At 27.8% G+C, this 19,510-nt stretch overlaps 2 protein-coding genes and 1 non-coding gene across 3 annotated transcripts in view; 1 reads left to right on the top strand and 2 right to left on the bottom strand.

Moving 5' to 3' along the window:
• Positions 1–1,191: 1,191 nt before the first annotated feature.
• On the bottom strand, positions 1,192–1,305 carry TRNAL-CAA (transfer RNA leucine (anticodon CAA)). The gene is made up of 2 exons: positions 1,268–1,305; positions 1,192–1,237 (listed from the first exon to the last, which is right to left on the bottom strand). It is a non-coding gene; the product is annotated as a tRNA-Leu (tRNA).
• A 2,966-nt stretch (positions 1,306–4,271) lies between these two features.
• LOC107455966 (ran-specific GTPase-activating protein) overlaps positions 4,272–19,510 on the bottom strand; it is a 237,077-nt gene continuing 221,838 nt past the window's right edge. Inside the window, exons 2-7 of the mRNA XM_016073709.3 lie at positions 15,825–15,910; positions 12,573–12,685; positions 12,304–12,461; positions 12,087–12,215; positions 9,068–9,148; positions 4,272–7,341 (exon numbers count right to left, since the gene is read on the bottom strand). Of these exons, the coding sequence (XP_015929195.1) occupies positions 7,142–7,341; positions 9,068–9,148; positions 12,087–12,215; positions 12,304–12,461; positions 12,573–12,685; positions 15,825–15,839 (696 nt within the window). The 5' untranslated portion in view covers positions 15,840–15,910 and the 3' untranslated portion in view covers positions 4,272–7,141. The remainder of the gene's footprint in view (positions 7,342–9,067; positions 9,149–12,086; positions 12,216–12,303; positions 12,462–12,572; positions 12,686–15,824; positions 15,911–19,510) is intronic.
• LOC107455965 (uncharacterized) overlaps positions 16,146–19,510 on the top strand; it is a 53,531-nt gene continuing 50,166 nt past the window's right edge. Inside the window, exon 1 of the mRNA XM_016073708.4 lies at positions 16,146–16,246. The gene's annotated coding sequence lies outside the window, so the exon portion shown is untranslated. The remainder of the gene's footprint in view (positions 16,247–19,510) is intronic.

The following is a 19,510-nucleotide window of genomic DNA, read 5'->3' on the forward strand; positions in this document are numbered from 1 at the left end:
TTTTTCATTTTTTATTTTAGTTCACGGGAGCTATTAGTCACCGAAAACAAATAAAAATATCGATACGTTTTCAAAACAAGTTTACAATCGAAAAACGAGGAAACAATTATTTCGTTATCGGGAAAACAACTGTAATTATAATTCCGGTATTAGAAGATACGAAGTATATCTGCAGGACTATCATCAAAAATCCAAATTTTTCTATGACATCAGCGTAGTCCATCAGAGATTATTAATGTATGAATTAAGCTCTGACACACGTAGTAAAATTTACAAATATAAAGCACTTAATTATTCATAAAAACTTTATTTGTGTCATTGAAATTGAGCGTTATACAATGATAATAAAAAAATGGAATAAATTCCTATTCAGTTAAATCTATGTATAAAAAAAAAAAACTCTTTACTTTTTGTTCTTTGCAATGTTTTCTCCATTCAACTTCTGAAACTAAGAAACATAAGTTCAGAAAATGCCTTAAAAAGGCGTCTCCCAATTTGTCTGTTTGTTTTTTAAAAATAAGGAGGAAAAAAAATTGTTGAAAACTAATTCGCAGATGCTGTAATAATCAGCAGCGGAGGCTTTTTGTTTACGGGATTATAATATATGGTTTATACTTGGATAAATTCTTGTAAATTTTTTTTAGCGTTTTATTCAATAAAAATAACTTATTTAATTTCTATTGCAAAATTATACTCAGTTAAAGGATTCAAATCATTCAGGAAACACTGCGCTTTAAAACTTTTTAACATAATAGGATTCAGTCTGTACGAGTGTACTAGTTTTTGAAATGAAATTACTTAAAATGTATTAAAAATATATGAGTAATAATAAAAATAATAAATATCAATAAATATACAATGTCGTGGGAAATATTATATATTTTAACATTGCATAAATAATCATTTTTTAATGAAAAATTTCAAAATTATATTACGATTGAGAAATATACTGTTATTGCCTTCAATTCTCTTCTTACATTTCACTAAAAAAATAAATCGCAAATTTTTTAATAAAGGCGGTTTTTGATTATTAGAATTTCCTATCGTTTTGCCGTGTCTGTTGCCTAGAAACTTAGGTTACATTAATTCTACTATTTATATATAATTAGGTTATTTCGTCAATATTTCATTCATTTATTACCTAAATTTAAAAAGAATTAATCTAAATTTTTTGAGAAAAAAAAAAATTCCTGTCAGAAGTGGGATTCGAACCCACGCCCACATTCGTGGACCAGAACACTCAACCCTGAAGCAGGGCAAGGTTATCCTTGAGTCTGGCGCCTTAGACCGCTCGGCCATCCTGACATACAAACTTAAGTAAAAAATAAAATGAAATTCTAATTTATTTTGATCACTAAGCATTAGTAATCAGTAAATTGATGCAAATTTATATTTTTTAAGTCAATCTGACATTCTTCCAATTCTTGAAACCTAGTCTTTCTGTTATTCAAAGTCAAAAATGTTCGCATTGGTTTTTCAGATAAATATTTTGAACTACACTAAAAGGAACAGTGCTACCATCTCTGGGATTTATTTGAATTTAAACATTCTAGATTTACTGCCTGTCGTCTAATGTTTTTTAATTAAAAGAAAACTACTTTTTACTTTTTAGATAAAATTTACTTCAAAAAATAATTGTTTGAAAAGAATAAGGAGCACAGAAGACATTTAAATACTTGCAATATTTAATTAACCGCTCTATATTTTTCTTGTCTTAATACCTGAAAAAAATAATACATTTTTGTTTATGCAGCTCTAATATTATAATAAATCAATCATCAATTTCGTTTAGATATAAATATTAAAATTATTGAATAAGGTCCAATACATCATTGTTATTTTACGCTTTTATGCTCCGTCTTTAAGTGTTTACTCTCCCATAACAGCATTTAGAAAAGAAAAAAAGGTTATTCCATTAACTTGTGCATGTTCGATAATTTAAGTATTCTTTATCTGTAAAATGAAATTTGCATTGACTAGATTTCAGCCAGTTCCTGAAACTTAAATTGGATGATATATTTTTTATACTGAATAGAGTATTGTATTTTTATACGGTGAATCGAGAAAAATTAAACACAAAACGATAGGACTAATAGTTTGGAAGTTATTTTACAGTTTCTTGAAAAAATTTACCTGAGAAACTGGGGACTTTTTTCCCCGCCGAATCGAATAAAACGGAAACAAAGTTGATGTACATAGGATAAAAATTTTATGACATTGTTATCTGAGAAACGAACACCCCCCCCGGGGCCGAGTTGAGCAAAAAAAAGTGAGTTTATATCAATAGGACTAACAACTTAATTAAATTGCAAGTTATTATACATAAATTCTGCATTTCTGTACCAATTTTTCTGACGTTGTTTTAATATAAGCGATGTCTAACACTCTGTATATTGTTTTCATTTGAATCGAGTGCGCTAATGCATCATTTGTCTAAGATGTAACATGTTATGCTAGACGCATGAAAATTATCAATACACTTGTCTAAGAATTTTCAATACTATTTTATAAACTAGTCCAGACTTAACTCTTAGAAAAGAGGTGTATATTCACTTCTTGGAGGGGGAATTTAACTTGTAAAAAAAAAAAAATTCTTAATCCCTTTTTGATATGATTGGAAAATATTCTAAGAGAAAAATTTAATAACTTTCTGAATGAATTATCTTTATTCTTAAATCGTTAAATTTAAATTATCTTGAAACTTTTAATTGGGTTAAATGCCAGGAGCTGTAGCCTCCTTCACTCCTCTCTTATGCCATTGATTAAACCAATCTAAAATAATAAAAAATGTGTTTTAAAAATTCTCGCATGTCATGTGAAAAATTTTCCTGTAGTTAATTACTCTGTTCAACGATGAATAATAGTCTACTTATAATTTTCAGCTGAAAGCGTTGGACTGTTAGCAGCTATGCCTTTAAATAATTTCTTCTTAAATCCTAGAGCCTGCAATTTTCTTAAAATGTATGATTGAAAAATAATAAAGTTGTAGTAAATTTGTAATTTAGGATAGAAAATTTTTACACTTGAAAGCAATAATTTCTTTTACTTTATTTTTTCATTGCTAAAACATCAAACACGTGACTTATCAATGGCTTGCAAATAACACCCTTAAAATGATTTAGTGTAAAGATGTCATCATTAACTACAAAGAAGTCTTTATTCATCTACAACGTTATAGAGCAGGGGTTTCCAACTTACATGAGGTCGGAGGCCGCAACTTTAATAAATTTTTTTTAAAAACTTATTAGGAATTATAGCAACAAAAAAAAAATTCTCAAATAACTGAAATACAATTTTTTTTTCTTTTCCACCCATGCCATATTCAATTCAAAAAATTTAAATAAAACATGATAATCATAACCTGATTATGCGTTTTAAAACTCACAAATGTAAATAATTTCATTCAAAATAAGTGGTTTCCAAAAGGAAAATCGGAGAATTTCCTCGAGAAAATTTCTGACACACACATGCTAAATTATATTAACAAAAGAAAAGCAACAATGCATGATTATGTTTGTATTTGAATAAACATTTGCTTCTATACAAAACCTGAGAAATAATTTGTTTTGCAACGTTGGTATGTTAAATTTTTCAGAAACAAAATTAGTTTTTTTTAAATTTTTAACGAAAGAGAAGTATTTTAAACTCACTTAGATTTTTTACGAAAATTTTCCGCAAAAAAATTACAATTAAAATATTTAAGCTCACGAGTCATAAAAAAAAAAAAAATTATAGAGTAATCTTGCAGTCTAATTGCCTTTCTAAAAAATTTCGCAAATTGATCAACAGCAGTTATAGAAATATTGTGCAAAATTTTGATGCTCACTTACAGCACAGAATGGCAGAAATTTGTCAGTAAACAAATTAAAAATTAATTTACGCATTCTAACTATCTTTGAGAGCAACACATAAACATGTCTCCAAGTAAGAACCTTAACTTTATAATTATAAGAAAAACATTCATTTTCCCAGTAATACTTAAGGATTTCGAATTGTGCACATTTTAAAATTTTCACAGCGCTTAGTAGCCTGTTTAATTCAGTTTTAAGTTCTATATAGCTTTAAAACTAAAATATTTTAAAATAAATTTCAAAATCAAGACAAAAATTAACAAGCTCTCTATCTACTCACTTATATTGAAATCTTCCTAGGCATTGCCATAGGCAAAGAATTTCGCTAAAGCACTTTCTTTAAGTAATTTTGACAGGGAGTTTTTTTGGGGGGATAGCTGATAAAACAAATAATACATAACCCAAAAACAAAACTACAAATTGCATGAGCAATATTTATTCAAAAAAATAACAAGCATAAAGGTTGATAAAGTAAAATGACAATTTCCTTTTCTCTCTTTTTACACACAACATATTTTAAAGAGAAGCTCAGTCTTATAATAATTAAATAACTTTACATTAAGTAATAATTTAAAAGAGGATGTAAAGTGTCTAATTCACATCATACTTTTGCTAGATTTCATAGAGGAGGTTTTAAGCAAAAAAAAAATGATGTTTTGGAAAACTATTAAAAAACAAACATTTTGTGCTTGGTCCCGGTAAGATGAGCATGAAAAGCTTTATAACAGCTACACAACATGAAATATTTTTTTGAATTACAATTATGATTTAAGTTTAACAAGCTAGGTTTCAAGTAGAAAATTTGATCATTGAAAGTAATTAAAAATTTGAAATGATTCCCCAATTTAACAAATAAAATTTTGCTACTGTAAAATTGGCTGTACAAGTGAGAGAGTGGATATGTCAACATCATCAGCACTTCAAAACAAGGATGCTAGTCTAATGGAGCTATTTTCAATATACAACATTTCCCACAGGTCTTATCTTTCGATGAAACAATTTTCCATTGAAATTATACAAAAGGGTTCCCACTCAACTTCAAGAAAAACATTCCTTGACTTTTGTACAATACTTTCTTGAATACTGCTTAAAAGACAATACTTTTTTTATATTATATGTATTACCACGAAAAGAATTTTTATGTATGAATGTTTTTTTTTCCTTCATAAAAACATACCATTATAAGATAGTATAAAAGGAACACTTTCAAAACAAACTTCACTCTGTGCGGGTATGCTTTTATGCAAATAGTTTTGATGCTAACTAATATAAATTAAACAGTCACTGAACAACGACATGAGTTTTAGAGGGACTTAAAAGGAATGAATGTAGTTTAATAATGTGAAAGTAGAATGCAGCTCCTTGCCAAACCATATATATTTAACAGAAATTATTGGTAAAATAAAAACAAAAAAAATGTGAGAAAGATGACTTTAGATTTATGGAAACTGCAATCTTTTCTCAAGATTTCAAATTTGAATGTGGTTTTTTTAATAATGCATGCAAATTACATAATAATAAACTATGTTTGAAAAATTATATCAATATTGAGAAGATAAGCTGTTGATTCAGAAAGAATTGGCATTCCTGAGAAAAATGACAACCATAGTTAAACAATATAGGCATTGTAAAATCAGAAATTACAAATAAATATCACATATATCAAAGACCTAAATGTCTTAGCAAAAACAGTATGTTTTTTATTTTGGTTTCAGCAATCAAAAATTAAGCTGAATGTTAAGCTTAAAGTAATAATGTAGTAAAACAATTGACTGAAAACATTTAATATTTCAATTATAGAAACAAATTTAAGATATACAATTTCTGTGAGCTGATTATCATATTTTAATGTTATCCATTATTCATTTAGGGTTACGATTACTTAAAAAAAATAATAAATTATATATATATTCACTGGTACTTAAAATTAACCATATGTTTAACCAAAAGTTAGCAATCTAGTTACTGCATTAAATACCATAAAATGAAGGCATTTATGTGATAATAGAACTAAGCTGCAAGAATATCATTCTAACAAGATTCATCACACTAAGGGAAACAGGCATTTACACATTAATAAAATGCACAGAACATTGAAAAATGGAAATTATCATATCTGAACAGTTAGTAGCATTGTGCTAGGGATTTTCTTTTTTGCATGTAACTGTTTTTTTTTTTTTTGTAATTTTATATTCTATTTATAATAAACATTTTCTGATTATTCTTGACATTCTTTCTGGTGGAAAGTAAAGATAATTGGGATTATAATGCACATACATTCTTAAATGGAAAACATTGAAATCAGTACTAAATAATTAGCATCGTCAAACATTTAAGTGAAAATAGAGTGGATATACCAAAAGCATATAAAAGCAGATATTACCCCTTTGAAAAACAAACACTAGACATTGATATGAAGTATAGTCACATACACAAATCTTTTACAATTAATATTATGCAGAATATGACCAACAGGGAGAAATATCCCCACCGTTAATTTAAATAGTATTGCTTTATATGTTACACAATTTTTTTCCATATCTAATTATCTTTTCATTTTAAGGCCTCCATTTTAAATAAATTTGAAGAGCTTAATAGAAAAAGGTACTTCAGAAGTATCACATAAGACATGCTATAAACTGTGGATTTATTTTTTAAAAATTAAGTCTTGAAATAACGTTTTTTAATGTAAAAATATCACCATATTTTAAATTTAATAAAATGCCCCAAAGAACCTTTTTTCACTAAGCTCTTCAAATACTAATTGCACTATAAAAAACATGAAATGATATAATTTAAAGAAAAAAGGGACAATTGCTTAAATTATACTGTAAAAATCTTTGCTAGAATTAGTCAATACAAAATATTAGCATAATTTAGGATTTCAAAACAAAGAAAATAACATCAAATAAATTGAGAGAAATACCTCTCAACGAATATGTACAAAATATATGAGAAAACTGGATTAGAAAAAAATATCATGCCAATTACAGTTTTATTTAAAAAAAAAAATGTTGGCAATAAATTGTAAAAAGTTGTTACAAAAATATTTTTCTGCGACGATACAAATATTTTCCATTGTAAATAAATGAGAATGCATAGTAGATTCATTTTTATTTTTGCTTAGTAGTGTCTTTAGAGTAACATTTATACAAAAATCAATTTTTATGAAAGCTTAGGTATGGATAGGAAAAAAATTGAAATGATGAAAAAGTCAGTTTAGTGCTATATCATTAATTCATATTTTGTCTTCAATGAGATGAGATATAAAGTAATCAGCTAAAAAAATGTTAATCTGCTGATTTATCATCTTTTGCTGACTTATCTTCTGTATTATCATCTTTTGTTTCATCTTTATCTTTTTTATCTTCAACAGTTAAATTTGAAAGTTTATCAGCAACTTCTTTAGTACTTTTTTCAGGAGTGGCATTGTTGGATGACTTGTCATCATCATCACTTTCGTCATCACTTTTATCATTTTCAGATTTATCTATGAAAAAATAAAATAAGAATAAACACAAAAATATTATAAAAAATAATAATGGCCTTGTAGTGAGCTAATGAAAAAAAAATTCAGTTTATAATGAATCACGATCACTGAATAGAAAACTTGTATGTAATAGAGAGTAACACTTTTTTTTAATCTAACAAACCCTACCAACAATCTTGAAAGAAAAGCACATTGAATATACTGTTAAACACATTTTTGTATGAAAGTAATTTAGTGGATGATCCCCCAATTTCTTTTTTTTAAAATTCTGTGATATGACTAACATAGCATTGATCCATGATTTTTAAAATCAGATGGGACAAATTAAAACTTGTGAAACTATGAAATTCCACCTGAAAAGATTGGTTACTGTGCTTGCTGAAAATAATAAAAAGTGCCAGAATTCAATGTATTAAATATTTTATAATTAATTTTTTTTTAAAAACAAGTTTTTCACTCTCATAAATGAATTTTTGCTATTAACATTATTAAATTAAGATGCTCAATCAAAAATCTAAATCTCCCAATTATTTAATTGATAATAAAATTGGCATTTGTATTTATAAAATTAAAAATACAGCAAATTGTAGACAATATTTATTAGGTGTATGCATAGGATTTAAAACATTAGAAGATTTGAACAACTTTTATCAGGTTTTTAACTTATTACACAGAATTTTTTTTCTTATTACATAAATTAAAATGATTTATTTTTAAATAAATCTTGTCAAGATGTTTTGATTATAGAACTTTTTTTCTCTCTACAGAATATTTAACAGTGCATTCAATCCTCAGTTAACTTCATTGATCAACACTTTTTTTAAACAATATTTGTATATGACTGGTAGATACTTAATAGATGCCCACTCAATTTCAGAAATGAAATTCCACACTTTTTATATACACTACAATATTTCATCAGAATCACAATACTTTTTTTAAAAATCAATTAGCAATGAAACTGACCATTTGCTTGTCAAAAAATACATTTTGTAAAAAACAAAATTTCACTAACCAAAGGTTTAATGAGTAGATCGTATAATACACAATACATAAATTATTGAATAAAGCAATATTTTGGACAAAAACCAGGGAAAAAAAATTAATAATATACTTAACTAACAGTCACATGAGTCATATAACTATCATATGATTAAAAATAAAAATCAATTTATAAAGCTTACTTTTAGAAATAAATTATTACCTGCAAATCTAATAATAGTTTTGAACCACAAATATGGTTACATTTAACATTTAAAAAAAAAAATTAAATTATTTTACTTTCTAATTTTAATAAATCTATGAAAAAATGAATAATGTTGCAAGTGAACGTCTACAAGAAATGATTATAAATGACTTTAAAGTTTTTTATTCAGAATTAACTGGCTACTTATAGTTATTATGAATTTCAAGAATGGTTGTTCTCCTCATTTAAAGTTTTGTCTAAAAAATTCAATGCTCATACATATAGTATTACAAAAGTCACATTTCTGATTCGTAAAACCATATATACTTTAAGCGAAATAGTTGAACTTAGTGTCTTAGAACTTTTAACTTATTTGTGCTGATATTTTAACTTATGTTGCAGTTAAAGGTCACATCCATTAAGATAGTTTTCCCTACTTTTACATTTACAGTAAATCACACATTGGTTTTAAAATTACTACTCGGTTATTTCATGCAGGAAAATAATCATACACCAATAGAAGAACTGAAAAATTCTTACTCAAATCTGATTTTTGTTCCCCAGAAAATTGTGTAGCAATAGATTTAGCAGCATCAAATGCTTCCTTAAACTTCTGAGCATCTACAAAAAAAAAAAAAAAAAAAAAAAAAAAAAAAAAAAANTTAGAAAACACATTTATATCAAAGAATATTGTATTATTGCTGCAAAGTATTTTTCTAAAAGATACGGACATTTTTTCAAACAGTACACATATACCAGACTAATTTTAAAAATATAATTTGCTCTACCTAACTCCAAATATATTAAAGGCAAATTTCATCACAAAATTATAATTAAATGTACTAACTATAACTTAATTAAAATTTACTTGTAATAGCTCAACAGTTAGTAATAGAGTGTAACATAGAGTTAATTTCCTTAACAAAATAATTTTAAAGTAGGATTCAAAGAATCTTGAAATGAAAACGCAGCAAATAGGAGATTGAAATTTTTCATTGAAAAGTAATTTAGTGGAGGATATCTTAAATTATACCAGCTAAATAATTCTACGATAACTATGTTGTTGGTGGGAATCGATCATTTTGAGAATTAGGTGAAAGAGACTAACTATGTGGAACTACAATGCACTCCCGATTATCCGGGTTAATCACCGGGACAGGTCGCATGGACAATCGAAAAATACGGATAATCTGAAAACTCCTTTTATTAAAGAAAAAATCAATATCAGTACAAAAAATATAAAAATTACTGACATTTGCATACTGTATAACATAAAACTAGGAATTTTCCTTTTTAAAAAAATGTGTAATGCGTCTTCGCCATACATTGATACGAATATTTTACGAACCGCAGTAATGTCACTGTAATCAAATCCTCCCATATAATCTAATCAAGTTTCCACAGAGCAGCAGAATGAGAAATCGTATTTCCCTCATTTACTACATCTTCTGCATCAGTTACTATCATCACTATTTGATTTAACAACATAACGATGTCTTCATCTGTCAAATACTGGAAGCCAGGCTCACATGCATCACTTTGAAATCAAATCTTCTAAATTTTCTTCATCAAGAATTTAGAAACCTTAGATTTCTTTTGCTTGTTTGAGAATACTGTTATCATATTTATCTTGAACATCTGAATAAGATTGTTCATCAAGTGGTATGATCTTTCTCCAAGATCGTGATAACGTAGACGATTTTATCTTCGACCATGCTGCTGACATTCCATATACTAAAATCCAATAACGAATATTGCTTCCAAAAATTTGGTAGTGTTATAACTTCATGAATAAAATTTTTTTAATATTGAAAAATGTTTCTCTTTATATTTTTTGTGTGACTCTGGAATGAGCACGGATAATCTGCAAACCAGATAATTGAGAGTGTACTGTATAAACCATACTCAACAAGATTTGTTACTGAATTTGTTGAAAATAATATATATACCCACGATTTTGATATCAGGGCCTTTGCTAAAGTTAATATTCAAATATAGTTGCTTAGGTAGCCCCACAGTTCAAAAATAGTCTAAATAGTATTGTCAGAAATAAATAACAGTAGCATAAATATCTTTTTATATCAAGTTGTAAATGGGTTTTGAATTAATTTTTAAAGAAAAAGTGTATTCTCAACCAGGGATGTGAAGTCAGAGTCATGGAGACACTAAAAATAATCGGACTCCAGTTTTTGTTGAATCAGTTTGAATTTCAAATAAAAAGGTAAATTGAAAAAATACATAAATAGTAATGGCAAATTGAGTTAATACTTTATTCATTTACTATATACACTAATAAATATTTAGTTATTTTCCATTTTATAGACATATTGATAAAAATATGAAGATAAAAGAAAGTGGTAGTTTGCTAGACAATGAGACTCACTGCTTTCAATATATGTTTGTAATCCAAAACACTGAATTTTATGGGATAACAAACAAATTAAAAAGGAAATGAAAGCTATCTGGGAAAAGTCATTCTCAAAACAACTGGGGTATTCAAATAAGGATAGTCAGATTGCAGACATAGCAACTGAATCTCTATTATCCTCTTTTAATGATGAAATGGATTGAGAAATATTTGGCTAATAATGAAAAGCCCTTAGGTATAAAAATGAATTCCCAAAAAGTTAAAAAGTAGCCCTAACAGTAATAGTTCTTCATCCTACTGAAGTTAGTGTGGAAGGACTATTCTCAATTCTGAAATTAATCAAATTGAATCTACTGACCTAAATCAAAAATCTTGCCAACGCTAGTTCTGTCATTTCATAATAAATGCTAATATAAATAATCTTCTATACCAGTGTTCCCCAACCTTTTTATCACCGCGGACCTGTAAACGTTTGATAATTTTACCGCGGGCCACTGGGGGGNTTGATTGTTTATATTTTAGATTATTTTGATTTATTAATTTTAGTTTAATTGTATTTAAACATGCCTTCAAAATAAAATACAGTTACACCAAAAAATAAATATAATATAAAGTGATTTAACATTTTAATTTACGAGAACTTTAAATCAATGTGAACTCTGAACTTGCTTCTTTGCAATGAGACGGTTCCATCTGGGGGTAATCGGAGACAATGATACATGATACAAACATTAAAAAATTTATGTCGCTACCTTCGGGGGCCCCTTTTTTTAAATAAATAAAATTTTAATGGAACAGATATTTTTAATTTGGGGTACAAACCGAGGAATTTAAATTCAGTTTCAATGAAATGGGAGGCCCGGTACCATTTGATCCACGGGCCAGTACCGGTCCACGGAGCGGGGTTGGGGAACACTGTTCTATACCATAAATTTTTTCCCTATAGTATCAATTACTTCTTTTAAATTTTTAATTAAAAATAAAATATAACACATGTGTATATGTTTACAGATATATGAGGGTCAGTCTAAGTTTAAAGTTCCAAGGGTTGGAGCCTTGCTCTCAGCTCATCATTGGATAAGTTTATGGTTAGAAATATATGGCAGGTATTTTTTCCCAACTAAATAACATGCCTATAAATTTCAATAAAAGAAAACATGCAACATTATACTTTTAATTTAAAGTAATTACTTTCAACACTAGCAAATCTGATAGCTAGAAGTTCTGGTTTGGGTTCTTCATCAGCAAAATCAGCCATTGTACTCCACACCCAGGCTTTATCACTTGTGTTGTTAGGTTTCAATTCCATATATGGCTGAACTAGGAAAAAAATAATTATTCAATTTAATAACAAATAGTTTTTTGTTGTATATTTTTTAAATTAAGGAATAATTGAAGTAATAATTACGGTAGTGATTGGCACAGATTTTTAAAGTCTTATCTCTTCTCATAAGTATACGGACACATTCATCAGATTTGTGTTTTAGGATTTTGATTTCACCAATGCCCCTCTCTTTCCATTGTGGAGGATCGTCTTCACTATCATAGCGGTAAAGTTTTGCTCGCCTAAAAAAAAAACATAAAAAAATGCATTATATAACAATCAGGGTAAGCAAGTTGAGAGATAGCCAACTTCCTTGAAGAAAAAGAATATTATAAAAAAATAATAATAATTACATTTTGAATAAAACTTCTTCATCTTCTTCTAAAGTTTTGATTTCAACTAGAGGCAGTCTAACAATTGGCTCAAAATGAATGTCAGGACTTGATGGCACCCTAAAAACGTCATCCTAAAAAAATTTGTTTAATATTTTAAAAAGCATTGACATATAAAAAGGAATACATACTACAATAAATAACCTTTATAATAAATAAATCAGCAACAGGACTTTTTAACCCCTGTAGCAGAATTTTTTTTGAGCTATCTGCGATTAATCTCTCTAGCACAAATATCATTCTGCAAGATACATTTTTTTATTATAACAAACATGTATGTTACTAATTTAAAATAACAAATACACTGTGTTTACAAAAAAAACTACATAACTTTTTTAAATAGAATATGTAATAATTTTTAATTTAAATATTTTGGATGATATTTTCACATTTTGTTGGGGGGAAAAATGCACAAATTATTTGTGTATTTTTCCAAATTATTAAATTTTACAAATAAAATAATCATCACAATAAAAAAAAGTAATTAAAAATCATGAAATTCATGGTTGTAATACCTGGAAAAAAAAATCAACGAAATCACAAAAATCGGACTCCTCAAATGCGTGTTTCGTTTCGAGATTAGGTTGTTGTAAAAAATAATATCATATAAAAAATATCAGATTTAAGAACTACTGAGAAATCAGTAGCAATAACAGTCACAAATCCATATAGTTTGAAATATATCAGGATGTTTAAAAACCACATTAAAATCAATATCCGCTGAAAATACAATAAAAACATTGCATCGATTTACGATACTATCGGGGTAAATTGAGTGTGTCAAAAAGTAATTATTTAAGTGCATGATTCAAATATGTGTAAATTTTTGTAGAAAAGTAAAATTTTTTACTTTTCAAAAGAAAAATCTCTCTGCAAGAACTCTAACATTCTGCGACAATGTCGCCGTGATTCTGCCACGGGGGAGTTGAGATTTAAAATTTTGTTGGAGACAGTATGAATCGAACATCTCCTTCAAAGTGACTCAAGTCCTATTTTATTTTTGTCTACAATGTTATTTAACTGACCATTACTATTCTAGATTCCCTGCACCTATTTTAATAAAAGACTTATGACCAAGAAAAGATATCAGACTTGGTTACCACAGCTGACAAAATTTCTCTCTCCTGTTCCACATCAAAATCATTTAAACAGCATTGGGCTAAGTTTCCTTCTTTCTTTTATACTTACGTACTATCCTGTTTACCATTTTCGCAACACTACATCTAATTAATTTTTTGACTCAATTAATTTTCATAAATTTCAAATGTACTTTCACATAGCAATTGGTTATAAAAAAAATAAGCAAAATGCAAACATAATTTAACATATAAAAAAGTGAGAAAATATTTAAATGTGAACCATTCTTAAAATTTATTATTACATAGACAAAATAATGGAAATTTTTTTCTCCAGAAGAATAACAAATTTTTTTACTGCTAAGAATATATAAAATTTTTAATTTTACGCCAAATTAATTCTAGGGTCTTAAATTTTCTTTTGCCCTTCGAAATTAATATAAAGAAGTCTTTGTTCTTGTGAATAGGATACTACTTAACTTTGCTAGGGAAAGATTCCTAGTGTAAGATTACAATGCATGCTAGTTATTATTTGACAGTTATAAAGATGATCAACATAAAAAGGTTCTTATAATTTTTCTTTAAAAAACAAAAGCAAAAAATATCAATATGCATCTTTATTATTAAAACATAACATGTGGACAAAATAGACTAGACTTGCATAGTACAGGCTTTGTAATAAGAGTATATCCAAAGCAATGTTTTAGCCATTGTTTTTAGATTCTACGAAAAATCTGAGCCATGGTGGCTCACGGGATAAAGTGCTTGTCTTCCAACCCGGGTTCGTATTCTAGCGATGGCTAGTCGATATGAATTCTGCACTCGGCCCGCACTGACGTAAAATATCCTCAGCCTGTGGGAGGCTTTCCTGTTCATGTAATGTAAATGCGGGTTAGTTCCAAAAAAGTCCTCCACTAAGGCAAATTTCTCCTAGTACTCGATCCAGGAGTTCCCTTGTTTTCTAGATTGGGTTCAAAATTGCAAGGATATGAAGTTGAACATAAGCAGTCTTAAACCCAAAACTTGGTTCGGCTATTCTATGACAGCTCAGGGGATAGAGAGGTCTTGCTTCTCAATGAGGTTGCCCAAGTTCGAATCCATCGGATGGTGGATGTGAGTTTCGCATCTCGCTTATACTGATCACAGTGCTGGCGTAGAATATTCTGAGTGGTAGACGACAAATCATGGCTTAGAGTCCGTATGCCGTCAGGCTAACAATCAATCCTTCTCCATGTAAGACAAATGCGAATCAGCTCCATCAAAAATTCCCAATGAAGGCAAATTTCTTCCAATACTTGATCCAGGAGTTTCCTTCTTTTCCGTTTCGTTTCAAAATTATACAGCTATGGAGTTGAACACCTTGGTAATCGTAAACTCAAATTTGAGTCGGCTATTCAACAACATTTATAAATAGAAATATAAGTTTTTGGAAGCAAACCTACAAAGTTAAACAAATTATGAATTGACTGACTAAGTTGGTTTTATTTTCATACCAGTAACTGTTCGCGAAAACGATCATTTCCAAAGGGTTTAAACAACTAATAAAAAATATTGTATAAAATAATGTAGTTCTTTGCCTAGTGCAATTACAATATCCTTCTTTAGATTTTAGTTTCCTACAGTTGCGTCCTATTAGTCCAGTATTTTCACTTAGAAAAAATATTGATATATTTAGCAGTCACAATCTAACATCTGCTTTAGCCCGTGTGACTGGGGTCTTTATACCAAATATAGAAGGAAGAAAGAATTGTCCCGGAGGAGAAAGAAAAAAAAAAAAAAGACTTAAGTTTGAGAGTTTTTTTTAATTTTCCGCTAAATAGTGGTTTGCTAATAAAATCTATGGAGTCTTAAAACTTTGCAAAATCAAAATGGAATGTAATTGTTAGTTTAAAAAGAAATAAAAGTAAAAATTTTAGGCCTTTCTGTTATAAAATATATAATAGCGTTTGCATTGGATGTATCTCATACTTAATAATTGTTAAGATCTAAACAAAGCTCCGTTTTTGTAGTTTACGAAATGTAGGAGCTTTGTTTACAATTTTTTAGGAGACATTTTAAATTTGAATTACTTTAGATTGTGGGAGTGTATAAAAAAATGAGCAATTTAAAATCCTGGAGAATATTTAAAATCACTTACTTGCTCTTCAGTCATCGCGTTTTTGGGATTAAAGTAGATTTTAATTCAAATACTATTATTTCCTTACGCCTGTAAATAGTAATAATTTGTAAACACAACAAACAATCGCGCGCCGAAATATTTTTATTGCCATCATTTATTAATAATGTTCTCTTTAAGTTAAATCTCTTGAAAGTAATAGCGTTCTCTTCAATGTTCTCAGTTGTTTAAATAATAAATATAAATTCAAAATTGATCTAACATTTCTATTGTTAACTTAATTTGTAATAGCATTATGTCAACTTTGTTATTTGATTGAAACTTAAAAAATATATTTCCTTCCTTTAAGTGAATCTTAAGCTATAAGGAAATAGATAGCCGGAAGCGTAAGAAAACAAAACCACAAATGCAAATATGTCGCTCAAAATTCGAAAACCACAAATGTGAGAATTACATTATTTTCTTTGTTCTCTAATATTACTTGTTGTATTAGTTTGCAGGGTAATATTTTTTTTAAATGAGATGCTAAATTTTTAAGTTGATAAAGATATTATCTTTCTCAAACGACAAATTGAGACTTAAAATTTTATTTTTCTTCCCGTTTGTTGTTCCTTCTTAAGTAAAAAACTCTTGACAGATGCTACTTCCATGAGCATTCATCAGCTTAAAATATCTATAAAAGGAAATTACTAACCTCCCATATGGCACTGCATTTTTATTTCTAAGGATTCTAATTTTAAGGAATTAGATTATGCAATACAAAGCACAATGGATTGATCAAACATCCATTTGCATAGAGTTAGAGCACCTCGACCTAAAGCTCGCTCCATGCCTTGTTATGATGATAGTGATAGAGAGTTTGAAATTAGTTTCTGGTGGCATGAAATTATTTTAGGAAAATTATTTCCTCCTATTCCTTGCAAAGCAAAATTTGTATAACTGGTAAAAGAGCCCATTTTCCAGGACATGAACCTGTAGATCAGTGATTCTCAACCTTTTTATACTTTTAACGATTTCGAAATTTGACGGCACACAATGAAAAAAAATTAGATTAGTTGTTTACTTGCCTATTATACACTGTTAAATAGTTTGTGATAATAATTTTGAATGTGAATTAAAATAATATGCAGTACAAAAAAAAGTTTATTAAGGGATTAATTATTTCTTTCGACTATTTTTTTATTAGTTATTAACAGTTATTTATTTCTTTGCTAGTTATTAATTGTTAGCTTGTTTTTTATATTAACTGTTAGTTTTTTTTTTACATTAGCTGTTATTTTTTGTGATTTCTTGTTAACTAGTTTTTTTTTTGCTAATTATTAATTGTTAGCTTTTTTTTTGGTTAGTTTTCCTTTGTTAATTTGTTTTTTATATACTTGTTTTTGTAGTTATATTTTGTTAATTTGTTTATTGCGTAGCTTACTTTAATAGTTAGCTTTTATTTCTGTTTGAAATTTAATATTTAGCTTGCTTTCCTTTGTTAATTAACAATTTTAATAGTCATTAAATGTCCTACTTATTTCAAGATTTTTTAAAATTGTGTGTCAAAGACAATTTAAACACTTCCATTTTATTTTAAGATTGTCAGAGGCAAGACAATCACCGACAAAGATGTTCATGCGGTTAAAGCGTGGAAAAATTATAAAAAGTATATATATATATAATATTAAATATATATACACTTTTCTTTAATTTAAATTTTACTCATAATAAAAAAAGCATTAAAATTTTTATTGTATCATTTCTAATATTTAGCGGCACATTTTAAGAATTTGGCGGCACACAAAAGTACCGCTGCACAGTGGTTGAGAATCACTGCTGTAGATAGTGATGATGATAATGATGATCGGATAACTGAAGATTTTGTATTGTTTGATATTTATTGGTGGCCTGGCCAAATAATTTCTACAAGCAAGACAGTTATGACACTTAAACACCACTTTTTTAAGTGTCACACTTTCAACAAGTTTAAGTATTTGGAAAAACCGCAATTTGAAACAATTTCAATTTACTCATACTTATGCCTTTTGCCATGCCTTCCAGGATCATTCTGCACAGTTTTTTTCCATACAATTCAGAACTTGCTTTAAAGATGTATGATAAATAAATTGTAATGTAATTCTTTGCACGTATTTTACCTAAAATCTAAAATAAAAGTAATTTAAGTTTAAAATGTTAAAAAAGAAAATGATTAAACGATCTTAATTGCTCAATATTTTATTTAATTAAAGGAAATCGGTAATGTTCTAAAGATATATGACCATCTAAGAAGGTTATTTGTAATGAGAAACTTTTTATCTTGTTTACCAGACTGTCCGCAACATACACATTATTTTTAATTTGGTAATTTTTGATTAAATTAATTTTATTTCTTCAAAATTCTTGTGATTTCATGTATACAATTACACACTGAAATAGCTACTGCACCAATTAGTATATTTGAGGTCGCACGAACCAATAAGAATGAATCCAAGAACGGAACATCCAATCATTAGATCAAAAGTTATTTAGGATGGTCCGTTTTTTATTTTGCAAACTGTACGTCCGTTGAGATAAATAATTATGCATAAAAATTCTTGTTAGCTTCAGAGCATTAATTCTGGTTTATGATAGATAAAACCTAAGCTAGTGGTCTTTTATAAAAAGGAAAAACTTTTTTAGTCAATGTTTAGGATGCATGCATATGTCATCAATAATAAGATATATTATATATATACATATTAGTTTGCTTTTAAGTTTTATGTATACATATATATCTGGTAGCAGAAACTCTCCAGCATGGCATCCACAGATTATTCTCCATCTTAAGTTAAAGAAAAGGAAGAAAAAAAATCCTCACAGAAGGAAAAAGATCAATTAAATGTTAAAGATGAAACAAACAATATTACTTCATTTGTGAAATGAATAGTTTACTTCTTTTTCTTCTTCTTTTTAAATAACTGAAAAAAGACAATGTTTATTTTTCTGGTTATTGTTTCATCTGTATGCAAAGTTTGGTATATTAATAAACTTCAGGTTCAAATCAGAACACCATATATTACAATTTTGTAATTTCTCCGATTAAAATATTTTCATTTTATATCATCTGCGAGTTCAGCCTTTCTTTCTGATTTCTTTATTGGGTTTTGTATAAAAATCTGTTGTTTTTTTTTGATTTTGGATGAATCTGTTAAATTATTTTCTTATACTTTTTGCCAATTTTGCTCGTTAAATGTTAGATTAAGTTTAATTTTTTGCAATAATTTCTTGCAATTGTCTTCCTGAATGTGTTAGAAGTCGCAGCCAAATTTTTGTTTCTTAAGGTATTGCTGCCAGGTATACATATTTGCTAAGGGAGGAGAATTTGTTTTTCTCTAATAATATTTATTACTGAAGAGCACTATCTTATAGAGCTTGTACGATCCATTCCTACCTAATGTTCGTATATTCTGTTACAGCAAGATTTTTATATAGTAACTTTATAACACTTCTCTGTTTTACCTTTTGCAAATTTTTTCTAAGAGAATTTTTTTCTATTATTGCTCAATCATAACATTTATTATCATTTACTATTTGATAATTTAAAATAATATTATTTATTCAGGACTCCTAAATTGGTTCTTTTTTCGTTCTATCCAAATTCTATTTGGATTAAGTTTTTTTATTAGCCTTTTTTTTTCTTTATTTAAACAAATAAATTGGTTTATCATTTCCCTTTTAAGTTTTTT

This window comes from Parasteatoda tepidariorum, chromosome 4 (genome assembly GCF_043381705.1).
Source record: "Parasteatoda tepidariorum isolate YZ-2023 chromosome 4, CAS_Ptep_4.0, whole genome shotgun sequence".
NCBI lineage: Eukaryota > Metazoa > Arthropoda > Arachnida > Araneae > Theridiidae > Parasteatoda > Parasteatoda tepidariorum.